This window comes from Saccopteryx leptura, chromosome X (genome assembly GCF_036850995.1).
Source record: "Saccopteryx leptura isolate mSacLep1 chromosome X, mSacLep1_pri_phased_curated, whole genome shotgun sequence".
Taxonomy (NCBI): Eukaryota; Metazoa; Chordata; class Mammalia; order Chiroptera; family Emballonuridae; genus Saccopteryx; species Saccopteryx leptura.
This window is the reverse complement of record NC_089516.1, coordinates 1,215,524-1,242,273: the sequence shown is the minus strand read 5'-3', so window position 1 is coordinate 1,242,273 and position 26,750 is coordinate 1,215,524. Positions and strand designations below refer to the sequence as shown.

At 55.9% G+C, this 26,750-nt stretch overlaps 1 protein-coding gene across 1 annotated transcript in view; it reads left to right on the top strand.

Moving 5' to 3' along the window:
• PRKX (protein kinase cAMP-dependent X-linked catalytic subunit) overlaps positions 1 to 26,750 on the top strand; it is an 81,277-nt gene that overhangs the window by 9,971 nt on the left and 44,556 nt on the right. Inside the window, exon 2 of the mRNA XM_066356232.1 lies at positions 19,735 to 19,903. Within this exon, the coding sequence (XP_066212329.1) occupies positions 19,735 to 19,903 (169 nt within the window). The remainder of the gene's footprint in view (positions 1 to 19,734; positions 19,904 to 26,750) is intronic.

Here is a 26,750-nt window from a genome sequence, read left to right as displayed (position 1 = left end):
CTCAGTGGTAGAGCGTCGGCCTGGCGTGCAGGAGTCCCGGGTTCGATTCCCGGCCAGGGCACACAGGAGAAGCACCCATCTGCTTCTCCACCCCTCCCCCTCTCCTTCCTCTCTGTCTCTCTCTTCCCCTCCCACAGCCGAGGCTCCATTGGAGCAAAGATGGCCCGGGCGCTGAGGATGGCTCTGTGACCTCTGCTTCAGGCGCTAGAATGGCTCTGGTTGCGGCAGAGCGTCGCCCTCTGGTGGGCGTGCCGGGTGGATCCCGGTCGGGCGCATGCAGGAGTCTGTCTGACTGTCTCCCCGTTTCCAACTTCAGAAAAATACAAAAAAAAAAAAAAAAGAATGAGGGGGGTTTCCATTTCTCCCGCTTGGGACTCCTCTCCGTGAGTACCGAGGACAGTAGTCCCCCCGGCATTGCCCAGGGAGGAAGCCCACCCTCTCCAAGGCGTCATCACCATCGTCATCACCGTCATCATCTGGTTGACACCGTGTGGGTGTCCATGCGCCTGCAGCCCGCTGCTCAGGGGGCGTCTCCTGAGCCCGCCAGCGTGTTCACCCCAACCCCACACGCGCCACCTCCCGGTTCCCACGCTGAGGTCGGTGCGAGCGGCGACCCCTCCCTCCCCCCCCAGATGGCCGTGTGACCTTTGCGTCCTCCTGTGGTCTCCCTCAGGGTCCGTCCTTCCCGCCAATCTTGCCTCCCCCCCAACCTAACAGTTTAAATCCGCCTGCTTTTATTAGGTGATAAATGGATCTTTGAGGGTTCAAGCCCGGGTGTGAACAGGGCTGGACGTCGCTTCCTTGTCCTTTCCAGCTTCCAGAAGCTTCTAGAAGCGTCCACGTTCTTTTTGGCTTAGAATGCCTTCTCGTATCTCGTACGGAAGAGAGGTTGGATCGAGCCTTCCTCTTCCTCCCGCTTTCTCTCTCGTTCCTCTCTTCCTCTTATGAGGCACCTTGTGGCTCCATGGGTCCCCCAACCCCCCAGAGAAGCCAACATGATCGCCCCGCTTACGGACAGTGGACCGGGCTCTGTAGTCAGCATGCGCGCACCCTGTTTCTCCTCGGCCGCAGAAACTAGCCCACGGGTGGTCCTAACCACGGGGCGTGGGCGTCCTAGGAGGGGGTGACCGAGTGGACAGCGCGTGCTGACCTGTGCTTCCGCATGGGGGGGGGAGGGGCATGGCGAGGACGCAGAGGTGGGCCCTGTGCGCCCAGGGGGGGTTCCCATCGGTGAGGCGCGCAGCTGGGGGGTCCTTGTGAGGGTGGGTCCGTGTGTGCCAGGGACAGCGTCCACTGAGTTCATCGAGGGCCTCACGTCTGTGTCTTCCCCTGCCTGGTGTGTCCGCTGTGTGAGGGCTCACTGTCCCCCCTCTCCCACTGTGGGTCCCCCTCGCCCCTAATGCTGGGGCAGGAGAACCCGTTCCAACAGCACAGGGGAGCCCCAGCCACAGGCTGGTTCGAAGATGACATGACACAGTCCCTCCCAAAAAGTGTGTCCCGGCCCTGGCCCGTTGGCTCAGCGGTAGAGCGCCGGCCTGGAGTGCAGGGGACCCGAGTTCGATTCCGGCCTGAGCACATAGGAGAAGCGCCCATTTGCTTCTCCACCCTCCCCCCTTCCTCTCTGTCTCTCTCCTCCCCTCCCGCAGCCGAGGCTCCATTGGAGCAAAGATGGCCCGGGAGCTGGGGATGGCTCCTTAGCCTCTGCCCAGGCGCTAGAGTGGCTCTGGTGGCAACAGAGCGACACCCGGAGGGGCAGAGCGTCGCCCCTGGTGGGCGTGCCGGGTGGATCCCGGTCGGGTGCATGCGGGAGTCTGTCTGACTGTCTCTCCCCGTTTCCAGCTTCAGAAAAATACAAAAACAAACAAACAAACAAACCCCCAAAGAGGGTGGCCCGAGCTGTCTCCAAACCACAGCTGTTGTCACCCAGACACGGGAGCTCACGGGGACGACGGTACAATGGTCACACGCCGCCGTCTGGAGCATGTTGGTTAATTCACTGATCACGCTACCACTTTTTTTTTTTTTTTCTTTTAATAAGTTTGGCAGCCTCTGCCTTCCGAGTTCCCACGCGATGAAGTAATACTAATACAAACGACGCTCTGAGGGCTTCTGAGACGCTCCTGACGGTGGGCGCGTTTTCCCACGCCCCCGGATGGCACGCCAGCGTGGGTGCACGGGGGCGTGACCGCGCCTTCAGCGTCCCCGGGGCGGGGCCCTGACGTGGACGTCCCCCTGGCGTCTGGATCGTGGTTGGATGGGGGCAGTGGGGGGGGGCACGGACTTAACCTGGAGAGGTCCGGGCGTGTGTCCAGCAAACCAGCGTGCGTCCCTGGGAAGAAACGGTGTTTATTGGTGACGGGGGATGCGCGTTCCAAAACACGGACGCCTCCCCCGCCCGCAGGCCTGTGGTGTCCGAGACGGGGCAGAGGTTCGCCCGTGGGAGGCGGCTCCCAGTTCTGAGCGTCCCCCCCCTCCTCAGGCTTGGACTTCACGCCTAGGTTCCCTTCCAGGGTGGACTTCACAAAGACCAGCAAGGCTTTATAAATAAATAAACCCTGGGCGTCCAGGGGGCGCTGCCCACTGGGTAATCCCACGATTGAATAAACGATTCGCCTTCCACAGTTCATCTCCTTTGCGGGCACCAGTTACCCTCCTCCTCCCACTCGGAAATCTATATGGGTTTTTCCACCAGAGACCAGAAAAGAGAGCCCTGTCCATGCGACTCCTATCACAAGGTAAAGTTTCCTACAGGGCGTGGGGCAGGTGTCCTCTGCGGACGTTATATTGATTGTCTGGACATCATTAGTTTGGACATTTGATAATTTTTTTTTTAGCATGACCAGGTGGTGGCACAGTAGATAGAGCATCGGCCTGGGATGCTGAGGACCCAGGTTCAAAACCCTGAGGTCGCCGGCTTGAGCGCGGGATTGTAGACAGGACCCCATGGTCGCTGGCTTGAGCAGGGGGTCGCTGGCTTGAGCAGGGGGGTCCCTGGCTTGAGCAAGGGGTCACTCAGTCTGCTGTAGCCCCCTGGTCAAGGCACATATGAGAAAGCAATCAGTAAACAACTAAGGAGCTGCAACTCTGAGTTGATGCTTCTCATCTCTCTCCTTTCCTGTCTGTCTCTCTCTCTCTAAGAGAAAAAAATTTTTTTAATTGATCTGAAAACAGAGAGAGACAGAGAGAAATCGATTTTGTTGCACTTAGTTGCTGCATTCAGTGGTTGAGTCTTGTACGTGCCCTGACCGGGGATCGAACCCACAACCTTGGCATATCAGGACGATGCTCTCATGCCGTAAGCTGCCCGCCTGCTCGGGGCTGACGTGTTGTATTTTGATCGGGACCGGCAGCGGCCTCTTGGAGCGTGAGAGGGGGGACCTTGGAAACCCAGGAAAAGCGCCCAGGAAACATCATCATTTTTGGTGCTTGAACCGCCGTGACCAGGGCAGCCCAGTGTGATGCGTGTCCGTCTTTTAAGAGCCGGCTGCAGCCTCTCTCATGTGCCCGGCTGCCTGTCCTTCTGAGTGTGTGCTTTATCATGAGTGGAAGTCTCTCTCTCTCTCTCTCTCTCTCTCTCTCTCCCCCCCCCCCCCCGGATGTAACCCAACATCCTTCACAACGTCATCAACACGCCGGACATCTTCCTGCGAAGATCCAGCCTCCGTCACAGACACAAAGCAAAACATCTCCTCTGCCATCTGCACCAGAACTGGGTCTCTCCTGGCTACTGTCAGTTCCGGTCACCCTTTTCCATGTAAAATCCCACGTGAAATAACCCTGGGGTCTAAGCCAACCTCTCCCCCCCTGCCCACCGCGCTCGCTGACTGCGCCCTGCCCGTCAGCTTAGAACCCCCCGCTTAGAACCCGAGATGCCAGGAAGACCGAGCACGGGGTCCTGTGCCCTCTGGCTCCTCGACCTCCTGTATTATAGGATGGAGATGCCTTTCCTTTGCACACCTGGAGTCCACCTGGTCACTTAGTCGGTGGTTTACTGGGCTGCACGCTTTTCTTCGCACGCTGACGCCCACAGTCGTGACGGGTGCGCGCACACACACACACACACAGAGCGTATACACACGTGCGTGAGCACAGAAACGTATTTTGTTGGACGGCTGGGCATCGACCCTTCCGAAGGTCGGTCGGAAACACGACGATTCTTCTGACTTCGGCGGTGGTCGACGCGGAGACCCACAGCCGGGCCCCAGCCCCCTGTGCCTGGCATTCTTGTGCGGTGTGCCCGGGATGGGGAACCCCCTCCCTTCCGTGAACCCGTGCCCTGCCTCCCCTGCCCCCCCCTCCACGGTGCTGGGTACCCTATTCCTCTGGAAAGTCTCCGTCCGTCCTGAAAAATCACGATGTGCGTGGAGGTTGGGCTTCCTTTACAGCACAGAAAAGACATCGGTGAATTCCAGCAGATGCCACCAGATGACAAGAACGTAGAAAGCAGGGACCCTGGCCGGTTGGCTCAGTGGTAGAGCGTCGGCCTGGCGTGCGGGGGACCCGGGTTCGATTCCCGGCCAGGGCACACAGGAGAGGCGCCCATCTGCTTCTCCACCCCACCCCCTCCTTCCTCTCTGTCTCTCTCTTCCCCTCCCACAGCCAAGGCTCCATTGGAGCAAAGATGGCCCGGGCGCTGGGGATGGCTCCTTGGCCTCTGCCCCAGGCGCTAGAGTGGCTCTGGTCGCGGCAGAGCGATGCCCCGGAGGGGCAGAGCATCGCCCCTGGTGGGCGTGCCGGGTGGATCCCGGTCGGGCGCATGCGGGAGTCTGTCTGACTGTCTATCCCCGTTTCCAGCTTCAGAAAAATACAAAAAAAAAAAAAGAACGTAGAAAGCAGGGTAATGGTCACATTCCGGCTCCAGCTAAGGAAATCAAGCCTTGCAGAAAGGCGGGGAAGGGGGCTCCCTGTGGACCAGCAGATGGAGACAGGGGCGGGTTTGTTTGTTTGACGGGAAGGGGGCGGTGTTCAGACCCGGAGAGAGAGAGCGGCTTCTGTCAGGGCCGGCTGGGGAATTCCGACCTGTCCTTTTATTGACTTTTTAATTTTCCGTGGGCGTGGGCCTTTGCTTTGAACCGGGTCGGCGGTGGCGTGCCTCGACCTGGCCCGGGCGCTCCGTGACTGGGCTTGTATGAAAATGTGCTTCGGGTAAATATATATAAGTCAGGTTCTGTTGTTTTATTCTCCCTCTGGCCGGGCAGATAGACAGACAGGGAGTCAGACGGGCTCACGCCACATTTTTTTCGTGGTAGATGTCTGGGTTCTGCATACTCACCTGGGACTTCGTCAGTTACCTGTGTCGCGTGAAGACTGGGGGGGTGGTGGCTTTTTACCTCCGTCAGGGACGCGGGGACATGTTTAAGAAGAACGTCCAGGGTTAAAGCATCGTGCTGAAGCACAGAGGTTGCCGGTTCAATTCCCACTGAGGACAGAGACGGGAGCAGATCGGTGCTTCGCTCTCTCTGCTTTCTTCTCTCTCTAAAATCAATAAAAAAAAAAGAAAAGGATTCGTGTCTGGGACCCTCAAGTCCTGCCCTTTCAGACCCTCCTGGGAGACGGCGTCTCAGCTCTGCCATTAGAGTCAGGGGGTTACGTGTGATGGGAATTGGATGTCCCCAAGGACAGGAAAGAAAGAGTAGAGGAAAATTGATGAGGGAAGAGCCTATTTTTCAGTCACATCCTCCAGTGGTGCTTTGGGTCCTAGAGAACGAGTTGTGATTTGAAGCCCTGGCTGGGGGGCTCAACGGTTGGTTGGTGACGGGGGCTCGGCCTGAGGTGCGAAGGTTGCAGGTTCGATCCCCGGTCGAGGCAACATACAAGAATCACCCAGTATGTGGAACAACAAATGGATTTCTCTCTCTGTTTCTGTCTCTGTCTCTCTCTCTCTCTTCCTCTCTAAAACCAATACATTTAAAAAAAAGGAATGTGATCAGAAACAGGAAGCATGAGAAACTCTTCCAGCGGAAGGAAGTCGTAAACACATGGGTGCCGACCGTCGGTCAGAAAGATGTCAGCCCTGCAAGACTTGCAGAATGGCCGGATGGATCTAGTGCCTTGGGCTCTTCAGTGGTCACTAAAAAAAAAAAAAAAAAAATTCCAGCTCAGTGGTAGAGCGTCAGCCTGGCGTGCAAGAGTCCTGGGTTCGATTCCCGGCCAGGGAACACAGGAGAGGCGCCCATCTGCTTCTCCACCTCTGTCTCTCTCTTCCCCTCCTGCAGCCGAGGCTCCATTGGAGCAAAGATGGCCCGGGCGCTGGGGATGGCTCCATGGCCTCTGCCTCAGGCCCTGGAGTGGCTCTGGTTGCAACAGAGCAATGCCCCAGATGGGCAGAGCATCACCCACTGGTGGGCATGCCGGGTGGATCCCGGTCGGGCACATGCAGGAGTCTGTCTGACTGCCTCCCCTTTTCCAACTTCGGAAAAATACAAAAAAAAAAAAAACCCATTCCAAACCTGAGTGCAAAGGGCCAGTTGGAAACCCCAAGAGAGGCGAAAAGACATCTTCGCCGAGCGTAAAGCAAAAAGATGCTAAACTGGTATCTTTGTCACGTGCGCACAACGGTGGCTCACGGGAAACACTCCAAGAGCTGGTTTATTCCGTGGTGCGGAGGGAGCCAGAGCCCGCCCGTCACCGGTATCAAAGTCGTTCTCCAAACGGGGGTCCTGGGGTCCCTGGGGGATTCCCTGAGGACGTGAGAGGGGGACCTCTGAGGTCACGGCCAGATGGGAACACGTTCTTCGCCAGCCTGTCTCCGTTGGCGTGGGTTTGTGGTGCCGTTTCCCCGGGGCTCCCTGTGGGGTGCCGACGTCCTTGCTCACCACGGGGCGACCTGGGCTCTGCTTGCTCTTGTGCTCCAGTTTTTGCTGCTCTCCTTGTGAGCATGGTGACGCTCCGGGGACGCTGCCCCACGGACCAGCGCTGCTCAGGGTCCTCCGCGTGTTTCTGCAGGGCCAGGCGCTCCCGAGACGAGACGGGAGGGGTTCAGAACTGCCTTTTGAAAGGAGTGTCCCCTGCGGAGACGGTTTTGACCCAACTGTCAGTGGACGATCGATCGCTGTCTCCATCCAATTCTCAGAAAAACGAGACGCCCCGTTGGGTTGGAAGGTGATGGCTTGAAGTGCTGTTTTTCACCTTAGCGTCCCTGATGAACGTGAACCCTTCTCCTTCCTTCCTTCCTTCACTTATTCCCTCCTTCCTTCCTTCCTTCCTTCCTTCCTTCCTTCCTTCCTTCCTTCCTTCCTTCCTTCATTATTCTTTCCTTCTTTCCTTTCTCCTTCCCTTCCTCCCTCCTTCCCTTCCTCCCTCCCTCCCTCCCTCCCTCCCTCCCTTCTTTCCCTCCTTCCTCTTTCTTTCCTTCCTTCCTTCTTCCTTCCTCCCTTCTTTCCGTTTTTCCTTCCTTCCTTCCTTCCTTCCTTTTTTCCTTCCTCCCTCCCTCCCTTCCTTCCTTCTCAAAACACAGCCTGACAAATCACCTTTCTTTTTCTTACTCAAACACGGGAATGTGAGAAGGACTGTTTCCAACGTGCCGAGGAGAAATGGGGGGTTTAATAGCAGATGGGTAGTCATGGGTCCAATTCAGGTAGAACCTCACTGGACAGGAAGGAAGGAAGGAGGGAGGGAGAGAGGGAAGAAGGAGGGAAAGAGGGAAGGAAGGAAGGAAGGAAGGAAGGAAGGAAGGAAGGAAAGAAGGAAGGAGAGAGGGAGGGAAGGAAGGGAAGAAGGAAGGAAAGAAGGAAGGTAGGAAGGAGGAAGGGAGGGAGGAAAGAAGGAGAAAAGGAAGGACAGAATAGGGAGGGACGGAGGGAGGGAGGGAAGAAGGAAGAAGGAAGGGGAGGAGACAGACGCAGGAAGCACTGACCTTCCAGTGGAAATTTAGACACCATAGATTGGAATCAAATCATGTGAGTGGAAGATGGAAGGGAGCAAAGGTAGGTTAGATACCAGAAATGTGTGGACAGCCTGACCAGGCGGTGGCACAGTGGATACAGCGTCGGACTGGAACACGGAGGACCCAGGTTCCAGACCCCGAGGTCGCCGGCCTGAACACGGGTTCATCTGGTTTGAGCAAAGCTCACCAGCTTGTGCCCAAGGTCTCTGGCTCGAGCAAGGGGTCACTCACTCTGCTGTAGCCCCGCGGTCAAGGCACACATGAGAAAGCAATCAATGAACAACTAAGGTGTCGCAACGAACAATTGATGCTTCTCATCTCTCTCCCTCCCTGCCTGTCTGTCCCTGTCTGTCCCTCTCTCTCTCTCTCTCTGTCTCTGTCACACACACAAAAGAACGAATGGGTGGATCGCATACTAGCTGAGATGTCTGTGGCGTTTTGAAGACGAGGAACGCCATGCGCGGCTAATGCAGGGACGAGATGGTTGAAACGGGAGGGGGTCGCCCGGGTGTGATGGAGGGACCCCTAGAGGGTGTCCAGTTTCTGGGCGGCCCGTGTCGTTCCGGGTTCAAGGCAGTGAAAGCGTGGGGACCCCTGAGGCGGACAGGAACGGGGGTGAAGGGTGCCCCGGTCTCTGTTCTATGTCCCTCTGAAGCAGCCATACCTGGCCCGGCCCCTGGGACACCGTGGGGACCCCAGGATGTTGATGCAGCCAGACCAGGGTGCCAGACCATCGGCCAAGCGTGAGGTCAGCTAGAAGAATGCCCCAGTGATGTCTGGAAGAGCAGCCGTTAGGAGGGGCTCTCTGTTGGGGAAAAACCCAACCGTTGGCCAACGGGAAGTCTTCCCAATGCCGCCCAGTTTTTCATGCAATATCATCGGAGTGGCCTCACCGTTCTGCAGCTGGCACGGTCAGACCACGTTAATGCTGTTTGGTATGAGCCACAGCGAGTGGAGGGTCGAGGGGTAAGTGTCCCCAGGCCTGAAGCAGGGACAGTTCTCAACGGCTGGGGAGCAGCATGGTGGGCTTGTGAGCCCGGCTCCCTCATCGACACAGCGTGCTGTCAGCAGTTGCACACGGTGGCCTGACGCGTCCGGCACGGTGATGTGACTCGTTCTTGACCCATCTGTCTCTGCTGGTGACAGCGGTCAGGGCCCCCTCTGGTCATTCTTCCATTCCGGCGCCACTTGGCTCAATGACCACGTCCTCATAACTGGTCACCCCCCACCCCACGTGGCCAGGGAGGGTGACCGAGGCTCGGACTTTTCTATCTGAGTCAACTTCTCTTCGTTTCGTCTTCCGTAGCCACAGGTGCCGGCGAGGACGGCATTGGACAGCGGCCTCAGACATCAAAGGATCTCTCTGTTAATAGCAGTGAATAAAATCAGACGCCCTCCTTTCTTCCTTCCTTCCTTCCTCCCTTCCTTCCTTCCTTCCGTTCTTCCTTCCTTCTTCCCTTCCTCCTCCCTCCCACCCTCCCTCCCTCCTTCCTTCCTTCCTTCCTTCCTTCCTTCCTTCCTTCCTTCCTTCCTTCCTTCCTTCCTTTTCTTCCTTCGTTCCTTCCTTCCTTCCTCCCTTCCTCCTTCCTCCCTCCCTCCCTCCCTCCCTCCTTCCTTCCTTCTTTCCTTCCTTCCTTCCTTCCTTCCTTCCTTCCTTCCTTTCTTCCTTCCTTCCTCCCTTCCTTTCTTCCTTCTTTCCTTCCTTCGTTCCTCCCTCCCTCCCTCCCACCCCCCCTCCCTCCATCCCTCCCTCTATCCATCCATCCTTCCCTCCCTTCTTTCTCTTTTCTTCCTCCCTTCCTTCCTTCCTTCCTTCCTTCCTCTCTTCTTCCTCCCTCCCTCCCTCCCTCCCTCCTTCCTCCCTCCTTCCTCCTTCCTTCCTTCCTCCTTCCTTCCTTCCTTCCTTCCTTCCTTCCTCCCTCCCTCCCTCCCTCCCTTCCTTCTCCTTCCTTCTCCTTCCTTCCTCCTTCCTTCTTTCCTTCCTTCCTTCCTTCCTCCCTTCCTCCTCCCTTCCTTCCTTCCTTCCTTCCTTCCTTCCTTCCTTCCTTCCTTCCTGTCTCCCTTCCTCCCTCCCTCTCTCTGTTCCTCCCCTCCTTCCCCTTCCTTCCTTCCTTTCTTCCTCTCTCCCTCCCTTCCTTCCTTCCTTCCTCCCTTCCTTCCTTCCTCCCTCTCTCTGTTCCTCCCCTCCTTCTCCTTCCTTCCTTCCTTCCTTCCTTCCTTCCTTCCTTCCTTCCTTTCTTCCTCCCTCCCTCCCTCCCTCCCTCCCTCCCTCCCTCCCTTCCTTTCTTCCTTTCTTCCTTCCTCCCTTTCTTTATCCGTTCTGCACAGACTCTATTTCCAAAGATCACCTTGACAGAGGCCGGGGGGCTCGGACTGAGACCTGTGCCTCTCGGGGGGAAGCTCGTGGCCCCTGCTGTCTCTGCACGGGGTTCATGGTGGAACGCGCCCTCCAGTTCTCCAAACCGGATATATAACCCAACAGGCCTTTGCCTACCTGCCAGGGGGGCGGGGGGAGCTTGGAGAAATCTTTACAGCCGAATAAAACCGTGCACGATGGAGACCCGCCCAGTGACTTCCTGCTGCCCTTGGACAACATCACGAGTCCCCCGGGACCATTTTGAAACCCCTTCCTTCTCTGGACAGGGCTCCTCCGCCCTCGGGGGTCCCAGCTGTCTCCGAGGTGGCCCCGTGCCTGAGCCGCCACCTCTAACCTCTCCCCTCAGCACACAGGGCAGGCGGGCGGGGAGTCTTTATCCTTCACTGCGGCTTCTCTTGGCTGCTTGGTTTTCTCCGAACTCTGTCTCTCTTCTGACCCTGCGGCCAAGGGGAGCCCCAGCCTTCATGCTCCTTAACGACGCACCCACCTGTCTTCCGATGTCCTCAGGACGGGGCAGAGCTCTTGAGGTCCCTGCCTCTTAACTCACGGATGTGACCTCGGGGAGGGGGGACCACCCTCGGGCGGGCCTGTGATGTTTCGGACCCAGAGAGAGAGAGAGAGCTGCCCAGATAGAGCAGGATGTCAGCCCGGCTGGGGAAGGGTCTCGCCTGGTGATGTCGGCTTTTTCACAGATACGTACAGCTGGATGGTATTCAGAACACAGACCGGAGAACCCGCTTTTGGTCAGAGGCGGGCTTTGCCAAACAGACATTCCTGAACGGGCGGTCGATGGTTGGACAATGGAGTGTGAGCTGCTGCATGGCCCCCTCTATCTGTCCGCTGTGGTGGCCGCCCCCCCACACTAGATACCACGGAACACGCGCTTGCCGCAGGTGGTGGCCTGGCCGTGGCCCCCGCTGGGTCTGTGGCTCTGGAATGGGACAGCAGAGATGCTCCCAAAGCTCACTCTGTGGTGCTGCTGGTTCACTACGTAACACTGTCTGCAGATGTTACAGTTGTTAAAACTCAGGGGGGGGGGGTCTGGGGGCGGGGTGACGCTGCTGCTGCTGCTGGCGTCTGGTGAGGGGAGACCAGGGAGGCTGCTCAGCACCCCACAGGGCACAGGGCGCCCCACGTCAGGGAGTCACCAGCCCCAGACGTCAGCAGAGGTTGAGAAACCTGACTCAATATCTGAGATGTTTATTCTCTCTTTCGCTCTCACTCCCACAGACGGGCAGACAGCTCTACTTTATCTGTACAACTGTTTATGAGGCATCCATGTCTTTATTATCCATTCATTTATCTATTTATGTAATCTGTCAGGCTTGTGTCTATTCAATCCATCCGTTCATGTACCTGTTCATCCATCTATCTATCTATCTATCTATCTATCTATCTATCTATCTATCTATCTATTATAAATCCATCCATTCATCCACCCACCAACTATCTATCTTATCATCTATCCATCCACCCATCCATCTACCTATCCATCCATCCATCATCCATCCATCCATTCATCCACCTACCCACCCATCTATCTATCTATCTATCTATCTATCTATCTATCATCTACCCACCCATCCATCCATCCATCCATTCATCCACCCACCATTTATATAGCTATATATCTACCTACCATCTATCCATTCACTCATCCATCTACACATGTATCCATCTATCTATCTATCATCATCTACCCATCCATTCATCCACCCACTCACCTATCATCTATCTATCTATCTATCTATCTATCTATCTATCTATCTATCTATCTATCTCTCTATCTATCTATCTATCGATCTATCATCTACCCACTCATCCACCCTACCCATCTACCCACCTATCTATCTATCTATCTCTCAGAAAAGGGTGATTCTGTCCCCCACAGATACTTGTCAACCTCTGGAAACATTTCTGGTTATCACATTAGGAGGTGACATGCTACTGGCATGTTGTGGGTTGAGACCAAGGATGCATGACAGCCCCCCCACACACACACTGAGCCCTCCAACCATACAGAACCTGCCGGCCCTAGACGTCAGCTGGGCCGGGCTGGAAAAAAAACAATCTAAAAGGGAGTCGTCCGTCTTCTGTCCTATGGGGGGAGGGGCACTGTGACATCACGATCAACGACCTCCCATGGTGCGCATATTTTATGACTGTGCATGTCCCCCCCCCTTGACCTGGCCGGTGCGTGCTCTAACCCTGGGGACACGAGAGGACCGGCCCCTGCCTTCGCACCATTCAGAGCTTGTGGACACCCCCCCACCCCCCCCACCCCCCCACCCCCCGGTGCTGTGAGCTGGGGCTGAGCCAGGAATCCCAGGCCATTTCCCTGCTGTGTGGGGGGCAGGGCTGCCTGTGCGCTGCTTTCTCTGCCCTGATTGTGTCTTTGTATCTCTTTGATAGCACAGAGGAAGGCTTAGTACCTTAACTCACAGAAGGGAACATTGTTGCGCTTCTAAAAATACCGGCTCTGCCTACTAGGTCTTTTCAAGACAGGACCATGCAGAATGAATGGAATATTGGTCAGCTCAACAACGTGTACGCACTGCTGTGTGTGTGTGTGTGTGTGTGTGTGTGTGTGTGTGTGTGTGTGTGTGTGTGTGAGTGTGTGTGTCTAGACAAGTGAACTCTCCCCAAACTAACTTCCTTCCCCCACCCACTTCAGAGCTGAACTTCATTTTACTTTATTCATGCTGATCTTTCAAGGAACCGTCTTAAGTTTTTTAAAAGAACCTTCCTAACATTATCCAAAGCACACACATCTTTGTTTTTTGTACATTTTCGTTATTGGCATCTAACATACAGACCGAGGGCGTCAGCCTGGTCATGCGTTCCATTCTGAGGGTATACGCGTAATCAGAGGATTAGCCCACGGTCTTTTAAAATACCTTTTAAAGCCTGACCTGTGGTGGCGCAGTGGATAAAGCGTCGACCTGGAAATGCTGAGGTTGCCGGTTCGAAACCCTGGGCTTGCCGGTCAAGGCACATATGGGAATTGATGCTTCCTGCTCCTCCCCCTTCTCTCTCTCTCTGTCTCTCCTCTCTGTCTCTCCCTCTCTTCTCTAAAATGAATAAATAAAAAATTGAAAATACCTTTTAAAGGCTTTTTTTTAAATTTTACCCCGTAAAACAGAAGTTGGATGATACTTGGTATGTGGCAGAGCAATTTCGAAAATCAGCTTGTTAAAGGAAAATGGAATGATTTAGACATTCACGATCTTATACGTTGTATCGTATCATCTTCGGGGTGGAGTTTCGGGGGGAGAGGCCAAGAAAAAGGACTGAGGTTTACAATGATAAATTCATTTATTATGATCAAGTTCTTATTCTCTAATTACGTCTTGTATCAATCTTATCGAATGGATCAATTGTATTTCATTGATCACTTTAATGGAGAGTGTCATTTATCAATTTAACTATGCATTTCACTGTTATACAGGGTAGAGATTTCCATAGTTGACAAATTAAAAAAAAAAATTAAGAAAATTGTAGCCCTGGGGCCAGGTAGCTCAGTTGGTTAGATAAGAGCATCATCCTGCTTTGCTGAGGTTGCAGGTTCGATCCCCGGTCAGGGCACATACAAGAATCAACCAGTGAATGCATGGATAAATGGAACAACAAATCAATGTTTCTCTCTCTCTCTCTCTCTCTCTCTCTGTCTCTCAAATCAATCCATTTAAAAAATTACATAGTGATGAAATGTATCTCTTGCTCTGCCCTCCGCCTCACAGTAAGTCCAGTGAGCATCCATTAGCCCGCATAGTAACACCCTTTGATTTCCTGGGATCAGGACTTTTCAAATGTTCTCTCTTGGCAACTTTCAAATCTGAAGTTACTCTATTGTAATCTAAAGTTACTATATTGCAACTTTCAAATCTAAAGTTACTCTATTGTAATCTAAAGTTACTATATTGCAACTTTCAAATCTAAAGTTACTCTATTGTAATCTAAAGTTACTATATTGCAACTTTCAAATCTAAAGTTACTATATTGTAATCTAAAGTTACTATATTGCAACTTTCAAATCTAAAGTTACTATATTGTAACTACTATATTACGGCCCCCACATAATCCATCCCCCCCCCCCGGGGACGTGGTTCATCTTACAAATCAAAATTGCTTCCGTGTGAAGCCCGCACCCCCTCACACCCCTAAACTACGGGAACCACCAAGCTTTTGTCTGTGCCTATGAATTTCTTTTTGTTTTTTTGGGTCTGTTTGTTTTTTTTAAGATTTCACATATAAGTGGGATCATACCACATATCTGTCTGACTCACTGCGTTTCAGCACAATGCCCGGCAGGTCCATCCACGATGTCGCCAATGGTGAAATGGGTCCTTTTTTTAATGGCTGAGTCATAGTCCGCTGTGAGTCTTACTGGGAGGAGGAGGACCTGGTGACACCCTGACTTGCAGAAAAACCTAAACAAACAGGGTGTTTTTCTAATTCCTAGTGAAGGATATTATTAATAGCTGAGGGTGCTCTCTGTCTGTGTGTGTGTGTCTATCTCTCTCTCTGTGTCTCTATCTCTGTCTCTGTCTGTCTCTCTGTGTCTCTCTCTCTCTGTCCCTGACTTTATCTATCTTTCTGTCTCTCTCTCTGTGTGTCTCCCTCTATCTCTCTCTGTGTCTCTCTGTCTCTGTGTGTCTCTCTTTCTGTCTCTCTCTTTCTCTCTTTCTGCTCCCAGCACCCGGCGAGACACTGGTTTTAACTCCCCCGCCACAACGATGTGACCCCCACTCCACTCAGGTCGTCTTTGTCTTACGTGCATTTAAGCGGACCGACTTGAGGCGTGACCGCCTGCCCGTGGTGTCCACCTTGATCCAGGTGGTGTGCACCTGCGTGGGCCCGTCACGTGCTTGTGGTTTCGAGGGGCCGGCTCGGGGTGTGTCCCGGGGTCACGCAGACCTCCGTCTCTGTGCCGGGGTCCTGTGTGTTTGCCGCTCACGCCGCTCAGAGAAAAGCTGAACCTCCATCATCGTGGAGAGAACTATAGAGTTCTCCACAGTGGATCAAGCGTCGACCTGGAATGCTGAGGTCGCTGGTTCGAAACCCTGGGCTTCCCTGGTCCAGGCACCTAGGGGAGTGGATGCTTTCTGCTCCTCCCCCTTCTCTCTCTCTCTACTCTTTCTCTGTCTCTCTCTCTGTGTGTCTCTCTCTCTCTCTCTATCTCTCTGTCTCTCTGTGTGTGTCTCTCTCTCTCTCTGTCTCTGTATTTCTGTGTCTCTCTCTGTCTCTCTGTATTTCTGTGTCTCTCTGTCTCTCCCTCCCTCTCTCCCTGACTTTCTCTATCTCTTGATCTCTGTCTCTGTGTGTCTCTATCTCTGTCTCTGTGTCTATCTGTCTGGCTCTCTGTCTCTATCTCTGTGTCTCTCTGTCTCTGTGTCTCTCCCTCCCCCTGTCTCTCTCCCTGAATTTCTCTCTTTCTATCTCTCTGTCTCTCTCTATGTCTCTCTGTCTCTCTGTCTCTCTATCTCTGTCTCTCTGTATGTCTCTGTCTCTCTGTCTCTCCCTCCCTCTTTCTCCCTGACTTTCTCTATCTCTCTATCTCTGTCTCTGTGTGTGTCTCTATCTCTCTCTCTCTGTCCCTCCCTCCCTCTCTCTTTCCCTGACTTTCTCTCTTTCTATCTCTCTGTCTCTGTGTGTCTCTATCTCTGTCTTGTGTCTCTGTCTGGCTCTCTCTCTGTCTCTATCTCTGTGTCTCTCTGTCTCTCTATCTCTGTCTCTCTCTCCCTCCCCCTGTCTCTCTCCCTGAATTTCTCTATCTCTCTCTGTCTCTCTGTGTATGTCTCTATCTCTTTCTCTGTCTCTATGTCTCTCTGTCTCTGTGTCTCTCTCTCTGTCTCTGTCTTTCTCTCTCTCTAAAATGAATAAGTCAAATCTTTAAAAAAAAAAAAAGAACGTATTGAGTCATGGCTGCGTCCTCTCTCATGGACGAAACACATCCAGACGTCTGACTCCGGCGGGGGGGGGGGGGGCATCAACCACAAGTGCGCTCGGGAGACGAAAGAGCATCTAGTTGATATCATCAGAGAAACCCCCCAAAAAACCCCATGAGTGGACCCCTTGACAAGGGACAGCAGGTGATGGGAAACAGGGACCAGGCAGAGAAGGAAGGATGAAGACAGCCAACCATCTTTTTATTGCTAGAATCCGAGAGCCTGGTGGGAGGTTTGTCTGCATTACCGGGGTCTCCGTGGACCTTGGGGGGACATGCACCCCCCAATGCGTCCGAAAAGCGTTCGTTTGTGTGTTTGCCTGACGTCATGGAGCCCCTCGGAGGGCAGGCGCGTGGGCTGGGCACCGAGCTTCCCTGTGGACGCACTTAACCCCCACGGAAACCTTCACGTCACCCTGAAAACACCGAAATCACCCCCGATCCCTTCCTCTCGCTCCTGTCCTGATCCCACGCTTTTTTTTTTTTTTTATTCTTCTTCTTTTTTCACTACTTTGTCGCCACCGCCGCAGCTCAGACTCCGACCTGGTTCTGTTCTCGTGTCCGAATTATCTTTTCATGAGCCTGTGCTTTTCCGGACAAGTCACCCCTCCCTTCCTCCTCCCCCCCCCCCCCCACAGCGACCGCTCCAGATCACTTTCTGTTCCTGCTTGAATCAAATATTCATGATGGAAAGTTCGTGGCGAAGCCAAGCTGTCTCACGCGGGCCCTCAGCACCCCCCCCCCCCCACTTCCCCGGGGCCGTTAGCTACAAGGTTTCTTTTGCAGCTGCCCGGCGATGGGGTAGAAAATGCTGGAGGAAAAAAAATCGTGTTTGCATCAGTATCACTTTGTTCATCTTGTCTTGTGCTCATGGGCGACTCTGAATGGTACACCCTGAAAACACACACACACACCAAAAAACAAAAATGCATTATTATTATTTTTTTTTTTTGTATTTTTCTGAAGCTGGAAACGGGGAGAGACAGTCAGACAGACTCCCGCATGCGCCCGACCGGGATCCACCCGGCACGCCCACCATGGGGCAACGCTCTGCCCACCAGGGGGCGATGCTCTGCCCCTCCGGGGTGTCGCTCTGCTGCAACCAGAGCCACTCTAGCGCCTGGGGCAGAGGCCAAGGAGCCATCCCCAGCGCCCAGGCCATCTTTTGCTCCAATGGAGCCTCGGCTGCGGGAGGGGAAGAGAGAGACAGAGAGGAAGGGGGGGTGGAGAAGCAAATGGGCGTTTCTCCTATGTGCCCTGGCCGGGAATCGAACCCGGGTCCCCCGCACGCCAGGCCGACGCTCTACCGCTGAGCCAACCGGCCAGGGCAAAAATGCATTATTTTGAGCTCGAACCCATGCCTGAGTTAGTGTTTCCTCTTTTCTCATCTGCATCCGGGCCGTGTTTCCAGCCGGGACACCTCCGGTGAGCCGGCTGAGCTGTCCCTGCAGGAAGAAGACCCCCCTCTCTCCGCGTGACCCCTCGGACGGGGCGGGGCGGGGTCGTAGAAGTCACACGTCGTGTGTGTCCGTGGTGCTCACAGTTTCTGCTCTTGCATCTCAACCCTGGTCTTCTATCACCTTAGATAAAAAAACAAAAAAAATCGTTTGCATCTTGAGTCTCCTCATTGCATCAGGAGATGGCCGGCCAGCCCGTGTGAGGGGTTCACGGGGGGGGGGGGCGAGCTCTGTGCCCCACATGCAGGCTCAGAGGACCAGCACGGGCTGGAAGGGAGTGAGAGGGACGGACACAGCACTGTGGGCAGCAGGAACGGTTGGTGTTAACCCCGCAAAATAGTCCCACAGGCACAGGAGTCTAAGAGAGATTTGGTCGTGCTTGCTACAGTGTGTCCGTCAAGTCATGGTGCACTTTTGATGTTTTCTGCTTTTCTATCCGGCACCTACGTTACTTTGTTGCAGTGCATGGCATATGGTAAAATAAAGACCCAAGCGTGTTGACCAGGCGTTAGGAGGCGGAGCAGGGATGGTCCTGTGCCCTGTGTTTATCTAGAAAGCCTCAACCAAACCAAACAAAACAAGAAACAAAAACAAAATAGACACAGGGAAGAATTGTCTTTACCATACTGTTCTCTTTTTTAAATTGAATGTATTGGGGAGATGTGGATCAATTAAACTGAACGGGTGTCTGGTGTCTGACACTACACGTCATCCTGTGCGTGTTACGGGGGGGGGGGGGGAGGCGTCCTCAGGGGCCCGCTGAGCGCCCGTGTCCGTGTGCGCGTGGGTGTGACACACGTGAGAGACCCGAGCGTCCCAGCGGACAGTCCCACTCGGTGTTTCCCTCGGTCCCGAGTGGGGGCGGAGCGCGTGGTCCGCGCACGGGTCCCGCTGAGCGCCTGTGTCCGTGTGCGCGTGGGTGTGACGCACGTGAGAGACCAGAGCGTCCCAGCGGACAGTCCCACTTGGTCGGTGTGTCCCTCGGTCCGAGCGGCGGCGGAGCGCCCGTGTCTGCGTGCGCATGGGTGTGACGCACGTGAGAGACCAGAGCATCCCAGCGGACAGTCCCACTCGGTGTGTCCCTTGGTCCCGAGTGGCGGAGCGCGTGGTCCGCGCACGGGTCCCGCTGAGCGCCCGTGTCCATGTGTGCGTGTGGGTGTGACGCACGTGAGAGACCAGAGTGTCCCAGCGGACAGTCCCACTTGGTGTGTCCCTCGATCCCGAGCGGCGGCGGAGCGCGTGGTCCGCGCACGGGTCCTGCTGAGCGCCCGTGTCCGTGTGCGCGTGGGTGTGACACACGTGAGAGACCAGAGCGTCCCAGCGGACAGTCCCACTCGGTCGGTGTGTCCCTCGGTCCTGAGCGGGGGCGGAGCGCGTGGTCCGCGCACGCGTCCCGCTGAGCTCCCGTGTCCGTGTGCGCCTGGGTGTGACGCACGTGAGAGACCAGAGCGTCCCAGCGGACAGCCCCATTCGGTGTGTCCCTCGTTCCCGAGCGGCGGCAGAGCGCGTGGTCCGCGCACGGGTCCCGCTGAGCGCCCGTGTCCGCGTGCGCGTGGATGTGACGCACATGAGAGACGGGAGCGTCCCAGCAGACAGTCCCACTCGGTCCCGAGCGGGGGCGGAGCGCGTGGTCCGCGCACGGGTCCTGCTGAGCACCCATGTCCGTGTGCGCATAGGTGTGACACACGTGAGAGACCAGAGCGTCCCAGCGGACAGTCCCACTGCTGTTTCCCTGGGTCCCGAGCGGGGGCGAAGCGCGTGGTCCGCGCACGGGTCCCGCTGAGCGCCCGTGTCCGCGTGCGCGTGGGTGTGACGCACGTGAGAGACCAGAGCGTCCCAGCAGACAGTCCCACTCGGTCGGTGTTTCTCTCGGTCCCGAGCGGGGGCGGAGCGCGTGGTCCGCGCACGGGTCCCGCTGAGCGCCCGTGTCCGCGTGCGCGTGGGTGTGACGCACGTGAGAGACCAGAGCGTCCCAGCGGACAGTCCCACTCGGTCCCGAGCGGAGGCAGAACGCATGGTCCGCGCACGGGTCCCCACACACACGGCCTTGTCGCCCCGCCCCCTGCAGGGACCGGCACCTTCGGACGCGTGCAGCTGGTCCGGCAGAAGTCGGCCAAGCGCTTCTTCGCGCTGAAGGTCATGAGCATCCCCGACGTCATCCGCCTGAAGCAGGAACAGCACGTCCACAACGAGAAGTCGGTCCTGAAGGAAGTCAGCCACCCGTTCCTGGTCAAGCTGTGAGTCCCGCCCCGCCCTGCCCGGGGGTCTCTCCCCTTCCCGCACACCCCCTCCCCCCCCACAGGGCTCTCCCTGCCTCTGTCTCCCCGGGAACCCCAGGCGGCCAGCCGGGAGGGACGTCTGTCTCGTCCGGCCAGGCGGGCATGCTTGCTGCTTTGCGTGCAGAGCCGGACACTGATGCAACCGCGCTTCCGGGCTATCTCGGCCTCGGATCTGGCAGATGCGCTTGTGCAAAGGCCGCTGACCTCAGCGGGCCAGGCCTTCCAAGAAAGACAGGCAGGCAGGGTTTCTAGAAACCTCCCCGGGGGCCTGGCTCCCCTCCTGAGAGAGAGAGACAGAGAGAGACAGAGACAGAGAGAGAGGCTTCACCCTTCCTCCCACCACGGTCACCTTCGCCAGCTCCCTGGAGGGCGTGGTCCTCTGCTCTCTGTCTCCCATCCAAGTACTAACCAGGCCCGACCCTGCTTAGCTTCCGAGATCAGACGAGATCGGGCGCGTTCAGGGTGGTATGGCCGTAGACTCCTCTGCTCTCTGTGTCACCTTCTGAGGTGATCACCTTCTTGCACGGTCCCTGCGGTCCACGGCGCCGTCCCACGGAGCCGTCCCGGGCGTGGAGCCCAACATGGAATGGTCACTTCCGTGTGTGCCCCGTGCTACGTGCCGATAGGGGGGTCAGACCGCTTCCCAACCAGCGGTCAAAGATCTGGGCGCCTGGGGATGGCTCTCTGTCCCCTGCCACGACCACAACCACCTTTGTCCAGTTCCCAGCTTCTCCGCCGGACATCCTGCTCTCTCTTGCTCTGTCTCAGACCCAACTGCTGCGCCCCCCGCCTGTGTCACCCGCCTCCGATGTCCAGCACTGGCCGCACCCTGTGGCTTGGCCCTCCCAACCTTGTTTGTGGTGGTCCTCCGTCTGTCCCACACCTCCCCGGGGATGCCTGTCTCTATTTAGAAGTCTGCAGGGAGTTTCTGAGGGGCCTGGAGTCCGGCCGCAGTGACTTCCTGTTCTATAAAGAGGTCACAGTGGCTTTTTCTTTTTTGTGCGTGTATTTTTCTGAAGTTGGAAACGGGGAGGCAGTCAGACAGACTCCCGCATGCGCCCGACCGGGATCCACCCGGCATGCCCACCAGGGGGCGATGCTCTGCCCCTCCGGGGTGTTGCTCTGTTGTGACCAGAGCCACTCCAGCGCCTGAGGCAGAGGCCACAGAGCCATCCTCAGCGCCCAGGCCATCTTTGCTCCAATGGAGCCTTGGCTGCAGGAGGGGAAGAGAGAGACAGAGAGGAAGGAGAGGGGGAGGTGTGGAGAAGCAGATGGGCGCTTCTCCTGTGTGCCCTGGCTGGGAATCGAACCCGCGACTCCTGCACGCCAGGCCGACGCTCTTACCACTGAGCCAACCGGCCAGGGCTCACAGCGGCTTTTTCTTCATCTCTTTCTCCTCCTGCACCGTTCCATCTGTGGGCTTGTGTGGGAGCACGTGGGGAGTTTTCCGGCTCACCTGCCCGTGTGGAGACAGCTGTCCTACGTCCTGGTCTCCACGCTTCTCGTGGGGACCCCAGCACATAGGGTGGGAGTTTCACCTCTAAACCCAAAGTCCCCAAGCCAACACCCTCCTGAAATAGGGTTGCTACACAGACTGGGCACGGGTGGCCCATCTCCTGACAGCAGAGGAGCAGCTGTTGACTTTTGTTTTATTTTAGTTTTTGTGTGTGTGTGAGAGAGAGAGAGAGAAGCAGGGACAGGAAAGCAGAGAGATGAGAAGCATCCACTTGTAGTTGTATCACTTAAGGCAGAGGTCCCCAAACTACGGCCCGCGGGCCGCATGCGGACCCCTGAGGCCATTTATCCGGCCCCTGCTGCATTTCCAGAAAGGGCACCTCTTTCATTGGTGGTCAGTTAGTACTGTATGTGGTGGTGCCGCAAAGCGCAGTGACGCAGGACGCACATGTCACAGCTCCGGAAGCGTGTCACATCACTTGTTACGGCTAGCAGTGACAAATATGGAACCGGTGACCATCACATTAGCCAAAAGCAGGCCGATAGTTCCCATTGAAATACTGGTCAGTTTGTTGATTTAAATTGACTTGTTCTTTATTTTAAATATTATATTTGTTCCTGTTTTGTTTTTTTACTTTAAAATAAGATATGTGCAGTGTGCATAGGGATTTGTTCATAGTTTTTTTTATAGTCCGGCCCTCCAACAGTCTGAGGGACAGTGAACTGGCCCCCCTGTGTAAAAAGTTTGGGGACCCCTGACTTAAGGTGTTCATTGATTGCTTTCTCATATGTGCCTTGACCGGGAAGCTCCAGCTCAGCCAGTGACCCCTCGCTCAAGCCAGCGACATGGGCTTAAGCCAGTGACCCCTTGCTCAAGCCGGCAACCTTGAGCTCAAGCCAGTGACCTTGGGCTTCAAGCCAGCGACCCCTTGCTCAAGCCAGAGACCGCTTGCTCAAGCCAGAGACCCCTCGCTCAAGCCAGCAACCTTGGGCTCATGCCAGTGACCCCTTGCTCAAGCCAGCGACCTTGGGCTTCAAGCCAGTAACCTTGGGCTTCAAGCCAGTGACCCCTTGCTCAAGCCAGAGACCCCTTGCTCAAGCCAGAGACCTTGGGCTTCAAGCCAGTAACCTTGGGCTTCAAGCCAGAGACCCCTTGCTCAAGCCAGCGACCTTGAGCTCAAGCCAGCAACATGGGCTTCAAGCCAGAGACCCCTTGCTTAAGCCAGCGACCTTGGGCTCAAGCCAGCGACCTTGGGCTTCAAGGCAGAGACCCCTTGCTCAAGCCAGAGACCTTGGGCTCAAACCAGTGACCTTGGGCTTCAAGCCAGAGACCCCTTGCTCAAGCCAGAGACCTTGGGCTTAAGCCAGAGACCCCTTGCTCAAGCCAGAGACCCCTTGCTCAAGCCAGCGACCTTGGGCTTAAGCCAGAGACCCCTTGCTCAAGCCAGAGACCTTGGGCTTCAAGCCAGTGATCTTGGGCTTCAAGCCAGAGACCCCCTTGTTCAAGCCAGCGACCTTGGGCTTCAAGCCAGGGACCCCTTGCTCAAGCCAGAGACCTTGGGCTCTGCGGGGGTAGGGTCCGGTGCAGTGTTCAAGTCAAAGCCCCCGGGACAGAAGACTTCAGCTTCTGGAAGTCGAACGTGAACTTGGAAGGGAAGAAACCAGTCCAGCGGAACCTCAGTGCCGACCTTCTGCTGCCCAGAGGGACACGGGCTCCATATTTTACTGTTTCCTGTTAGGTCCTTAAGCTGTTTCGAGTATACAGTCTAGACCAGGGCTCGGGAAGCTTCTTGGCTGAGAGAGAGCCATGAACGCCACAGATTTTAAAATGTCATTCCGTGAGAGCCATACAACGACCTATGTTTACTCACTTTTTTTTTTTTTTTTTTTTTTTATTTTTCTGAAGCTGGAAACGGGGAGAGACAGTCAGACAGACTCCCGCATGCGCCCGACCGGGATCCACCCGGCACGCCCACCAGGGGCGATGCTCTGCCCACCAGGGGGCGATGCTCTGCCCCTCCAGGGCGTCACTCTGCCGCGACCAGAGCCACTCTAGCGCCTGGGGCAGAGGCCAAGGAGCCATCCCCAGCGCCCGGGCCATCTTTGCTCCAATGGAGCCTTGGCTGTGGGAGGGGAAGAGAGAGACAGAGAGGAAGGAGGGGGCAGGGGTAGAGAAGCAAATGGGCGCTTCTCCTATGTGCCCTGGCTGGGAATCGAACCCAGGTCCCCCGCACGCCAGGCCGATGCTCTTACCACTGAGCCAACCGGCCAGGGCCCATACAACGACCCGTGTGCGTTAAGCATTATCCAATAAAAATCTGGTGTTGTCCCGGAGGACAGCTGTGATTGGCTCCAGCCACCCGCAACCATGAACGTGAGCGGTAGGAAATGAATGGTGATCCATGAGAATGTTTTATATTTTTAACGTTATTATTATTTTTATTAAAGATGTGTCTGCGAGCCAGAGGCAGCCATCCAAAGAGCCACGTCTGGCTCACGAGCCATAGGTTCCCGACCCCTGCTCTATAAACTCTGCTTTTGGTGGAATAAAATGGGATCAGGGCTCATCCTTAAGGGACTGTGATATTCCTACTCCATAGCAGGAGAGTGTGGTTATTTTGTCAATGTTAAGACCCAACTAGGGCTGTGGGTGGAGACACAAGTTTTTTATTTTTATTTGTTTTGGTCATTTCATCTGCGTGGAATTTAATGATCATTAAGGTGTTTTTCTCAGCGGTGACTAATGTGTGAGTTTTGGAAAAACACGGCCGGGTGAGGGGGTGGATGGAAAAATCTCTCCACCGATGCTGACCTGACTGGTTTGCCCAACAGCCTCATGCCGGCCAGCGCGGTGCACAGAACAAGGCGTACCGTGGCGCCCACGGGCCTCGTGACCTGCTGGGGGTGTAGGCCCGTTATTCTCAGCAGTGGATGAGTTAGAGACGTAATAGGGACGTGGATTTCCGGGTGCCTTTTATCCAAAAATTACGGGATGAGGAGTCTGCGCTTGCTGACATCATGAATCACCACAGTCTGGGGACATCTGTGTCCCCCAGTCCTGGAGGCTGGAGTCTGGGACCCAGGTTTGGGCAGGGCTGGGTCCCCCTGAGGCCTCTCTCCTGGGCGTGCAGACGGCCGTCTCCTCCCCGGGTCCTCACACGGCCGTCCCTCTGTGTGTGTCTGCGTCTCCTCCCCGGGTCCTCACACGGCCGTCCCTCTCTGTGTGTGTCTGTGTCTCCTCCCCGGGTCCTCACACGGCCGTCCCTCTGTGTGTGTCTGTGTCTCCTCCCCGGGTCCTCACACGGCCATCCCTCTGTGCGTGTCTGTGTCTCCTCTCCTCCCCGGGTCCTCACACGGCCGTCCCTCTGTGTGTGTCTGTGTCCTCACCTCCTCTTCTTATAGGGACCCCCGTCCTGTGGGGTCAGGACTCTCCTTCGTGACCTCATTGTGCCTGAATCCCCTCTTTATAGCCCCGTCTCCCAATACAACCCCATCCTGAGATCGTGGGGTGTAGAGCTTCCACAGATGACACAAAGGTTTTGTTGTCATTTAGGAGGGGACATCATTCAATCTATACAGCACGTTCTTAGTGACTTGGTCCGACCCCCCCACCCACCCACCCAGGGCCTGGGGCTCTGATTATCACGGACTGACTTACAACATCCGTTTGTTCTTTCTGTGCGTTAGGACCTGAGGGACCAGGTCTGGTTTAGAAACCGGACTCGGGTTGACCTAGCGTGGTCGGGAGAGAGCTCCATGTATCCACCCCACCCACAACACCTGCAAGGTGTCCACGACCCCGTGACGCGGGACGAGTGTTACCGTGGAGATCACCATCCGTATAGGATGCGTGTCACCCCCTTCCGGTCCCCAGCTCTGAATCCTGTGACAATTTTCTCCCCCGAGTGTGAGTCGTGTCACCTGATGTCTACGTTCCTTTTCCGGAAACTCCGAGCACCTTTATTTATTTATTTATTTATTTATTTTTTCATTTTTCTGAAGCTGGAAACAGGGAGAGACAGTCAGACAGACTCCCGCATGCGCCCGACCGGGATCCACCCGGCACGCCCACCAGGGGCGACGCTCTGCTCACCAGGGGCGATGCTCTGCCCATCTGGGGCGTCGCCATGTTGCGACCAGAGCCACTCTAGCGCCTGAGGCAGAGGCCAAGGAGCCATCCCCAGCGCCCGGGCCATCTTTGCTCCAATGGAGCCTCGGCTGCGGGAGGGGAAGAGAGAGACAGAGAGGAAGGAGAGGGGGAGGGGTGGAGAAGCAGATGGGCGCTTCTCCTGTGTGCCCTGGCCGGGAATCGAACCCGGGTCCTCCGCACGCTAGGCCGATGCTCTACCGCTGAGCCAACCGGCCACGGCTTTTTTTTATTTTTTTATTTTTCCTGCATTTCCTCAAAGCACACAGAAGGCCGGCCGTGGCTGGTGTCAGGCCCGGCAGGGACTGGGTGGAGGCTGACGTGACCCCTGAGCGGCCCCCCGGAAACTCACCCCGGGCGTCCTCGCGGTCCCGTGTCCGAGCTGCTGCTGGCTGTGTCTTTGAGCAGATGCCAGGGTGCCCGTGAGCGGCGCACGGCAGAGCACACTCCGTCCTGGGACGCAGGCCGCGCCCAAGGCCAGCTCAGCCAGGGCGGAGATCATTTTAAAGGGCCGAGGAACGCGGTGTCCAGGGCGCAGGAGAACTGTGCAAAGTCAGCGTCGCCGCGGAGAGAGGTTTAGTCTGTCCAGAGCCCAGGAGTCCCCCTCTCCCCGCCCTTTGTACCCTGAGAGGTGGCTGGTGTCGGGGAGATGGTAGGGCCCAGGCCTGGGGGCTCGGCCTGGCGCTGGGGGCAGGGGGATTCTCTGAGGTGGGGGCTGTTCCATGCGGGGGGGGGGCTGCTGAGCAGCATGTCTGGCCTCTGCCCACTTGGGGCCAGTGACGGTCCCTCTGCTCTGCTGACAATTAGACATGTGTCTCTAGACCAGGGGTCCCCAAACTACGGCCCGCGGGCCACATGCGGCCCCCTGAGGCCATTTATCCGGCCCCCGCTGCACTTCCGGAAGGGGCACCTCTTTCATTGGTGGTCAGTGAGAGGAGCATAGTTCCCATTGAAATACTGGTCAGTTTGTTGATTTAAATGTACTTGTTCTTTATTTTAAATATTGTATTTGTTCCCCGTTTTGTTTTTTTTACTTTAAAATAAGATATGTGCAGTGTGCATAGGGATTTGTTCATAGTTTTTTTTTTATAGTCCGGCCCTCCAAAGGTCTGAGGGACAGTGAACTGGCCCCCTGTGTAAAAAGTTTGGGGACCCCTGCTCTAGACGTTATCAGAAGTTTCTTGGAAGTTGAGGTTGTCTTTG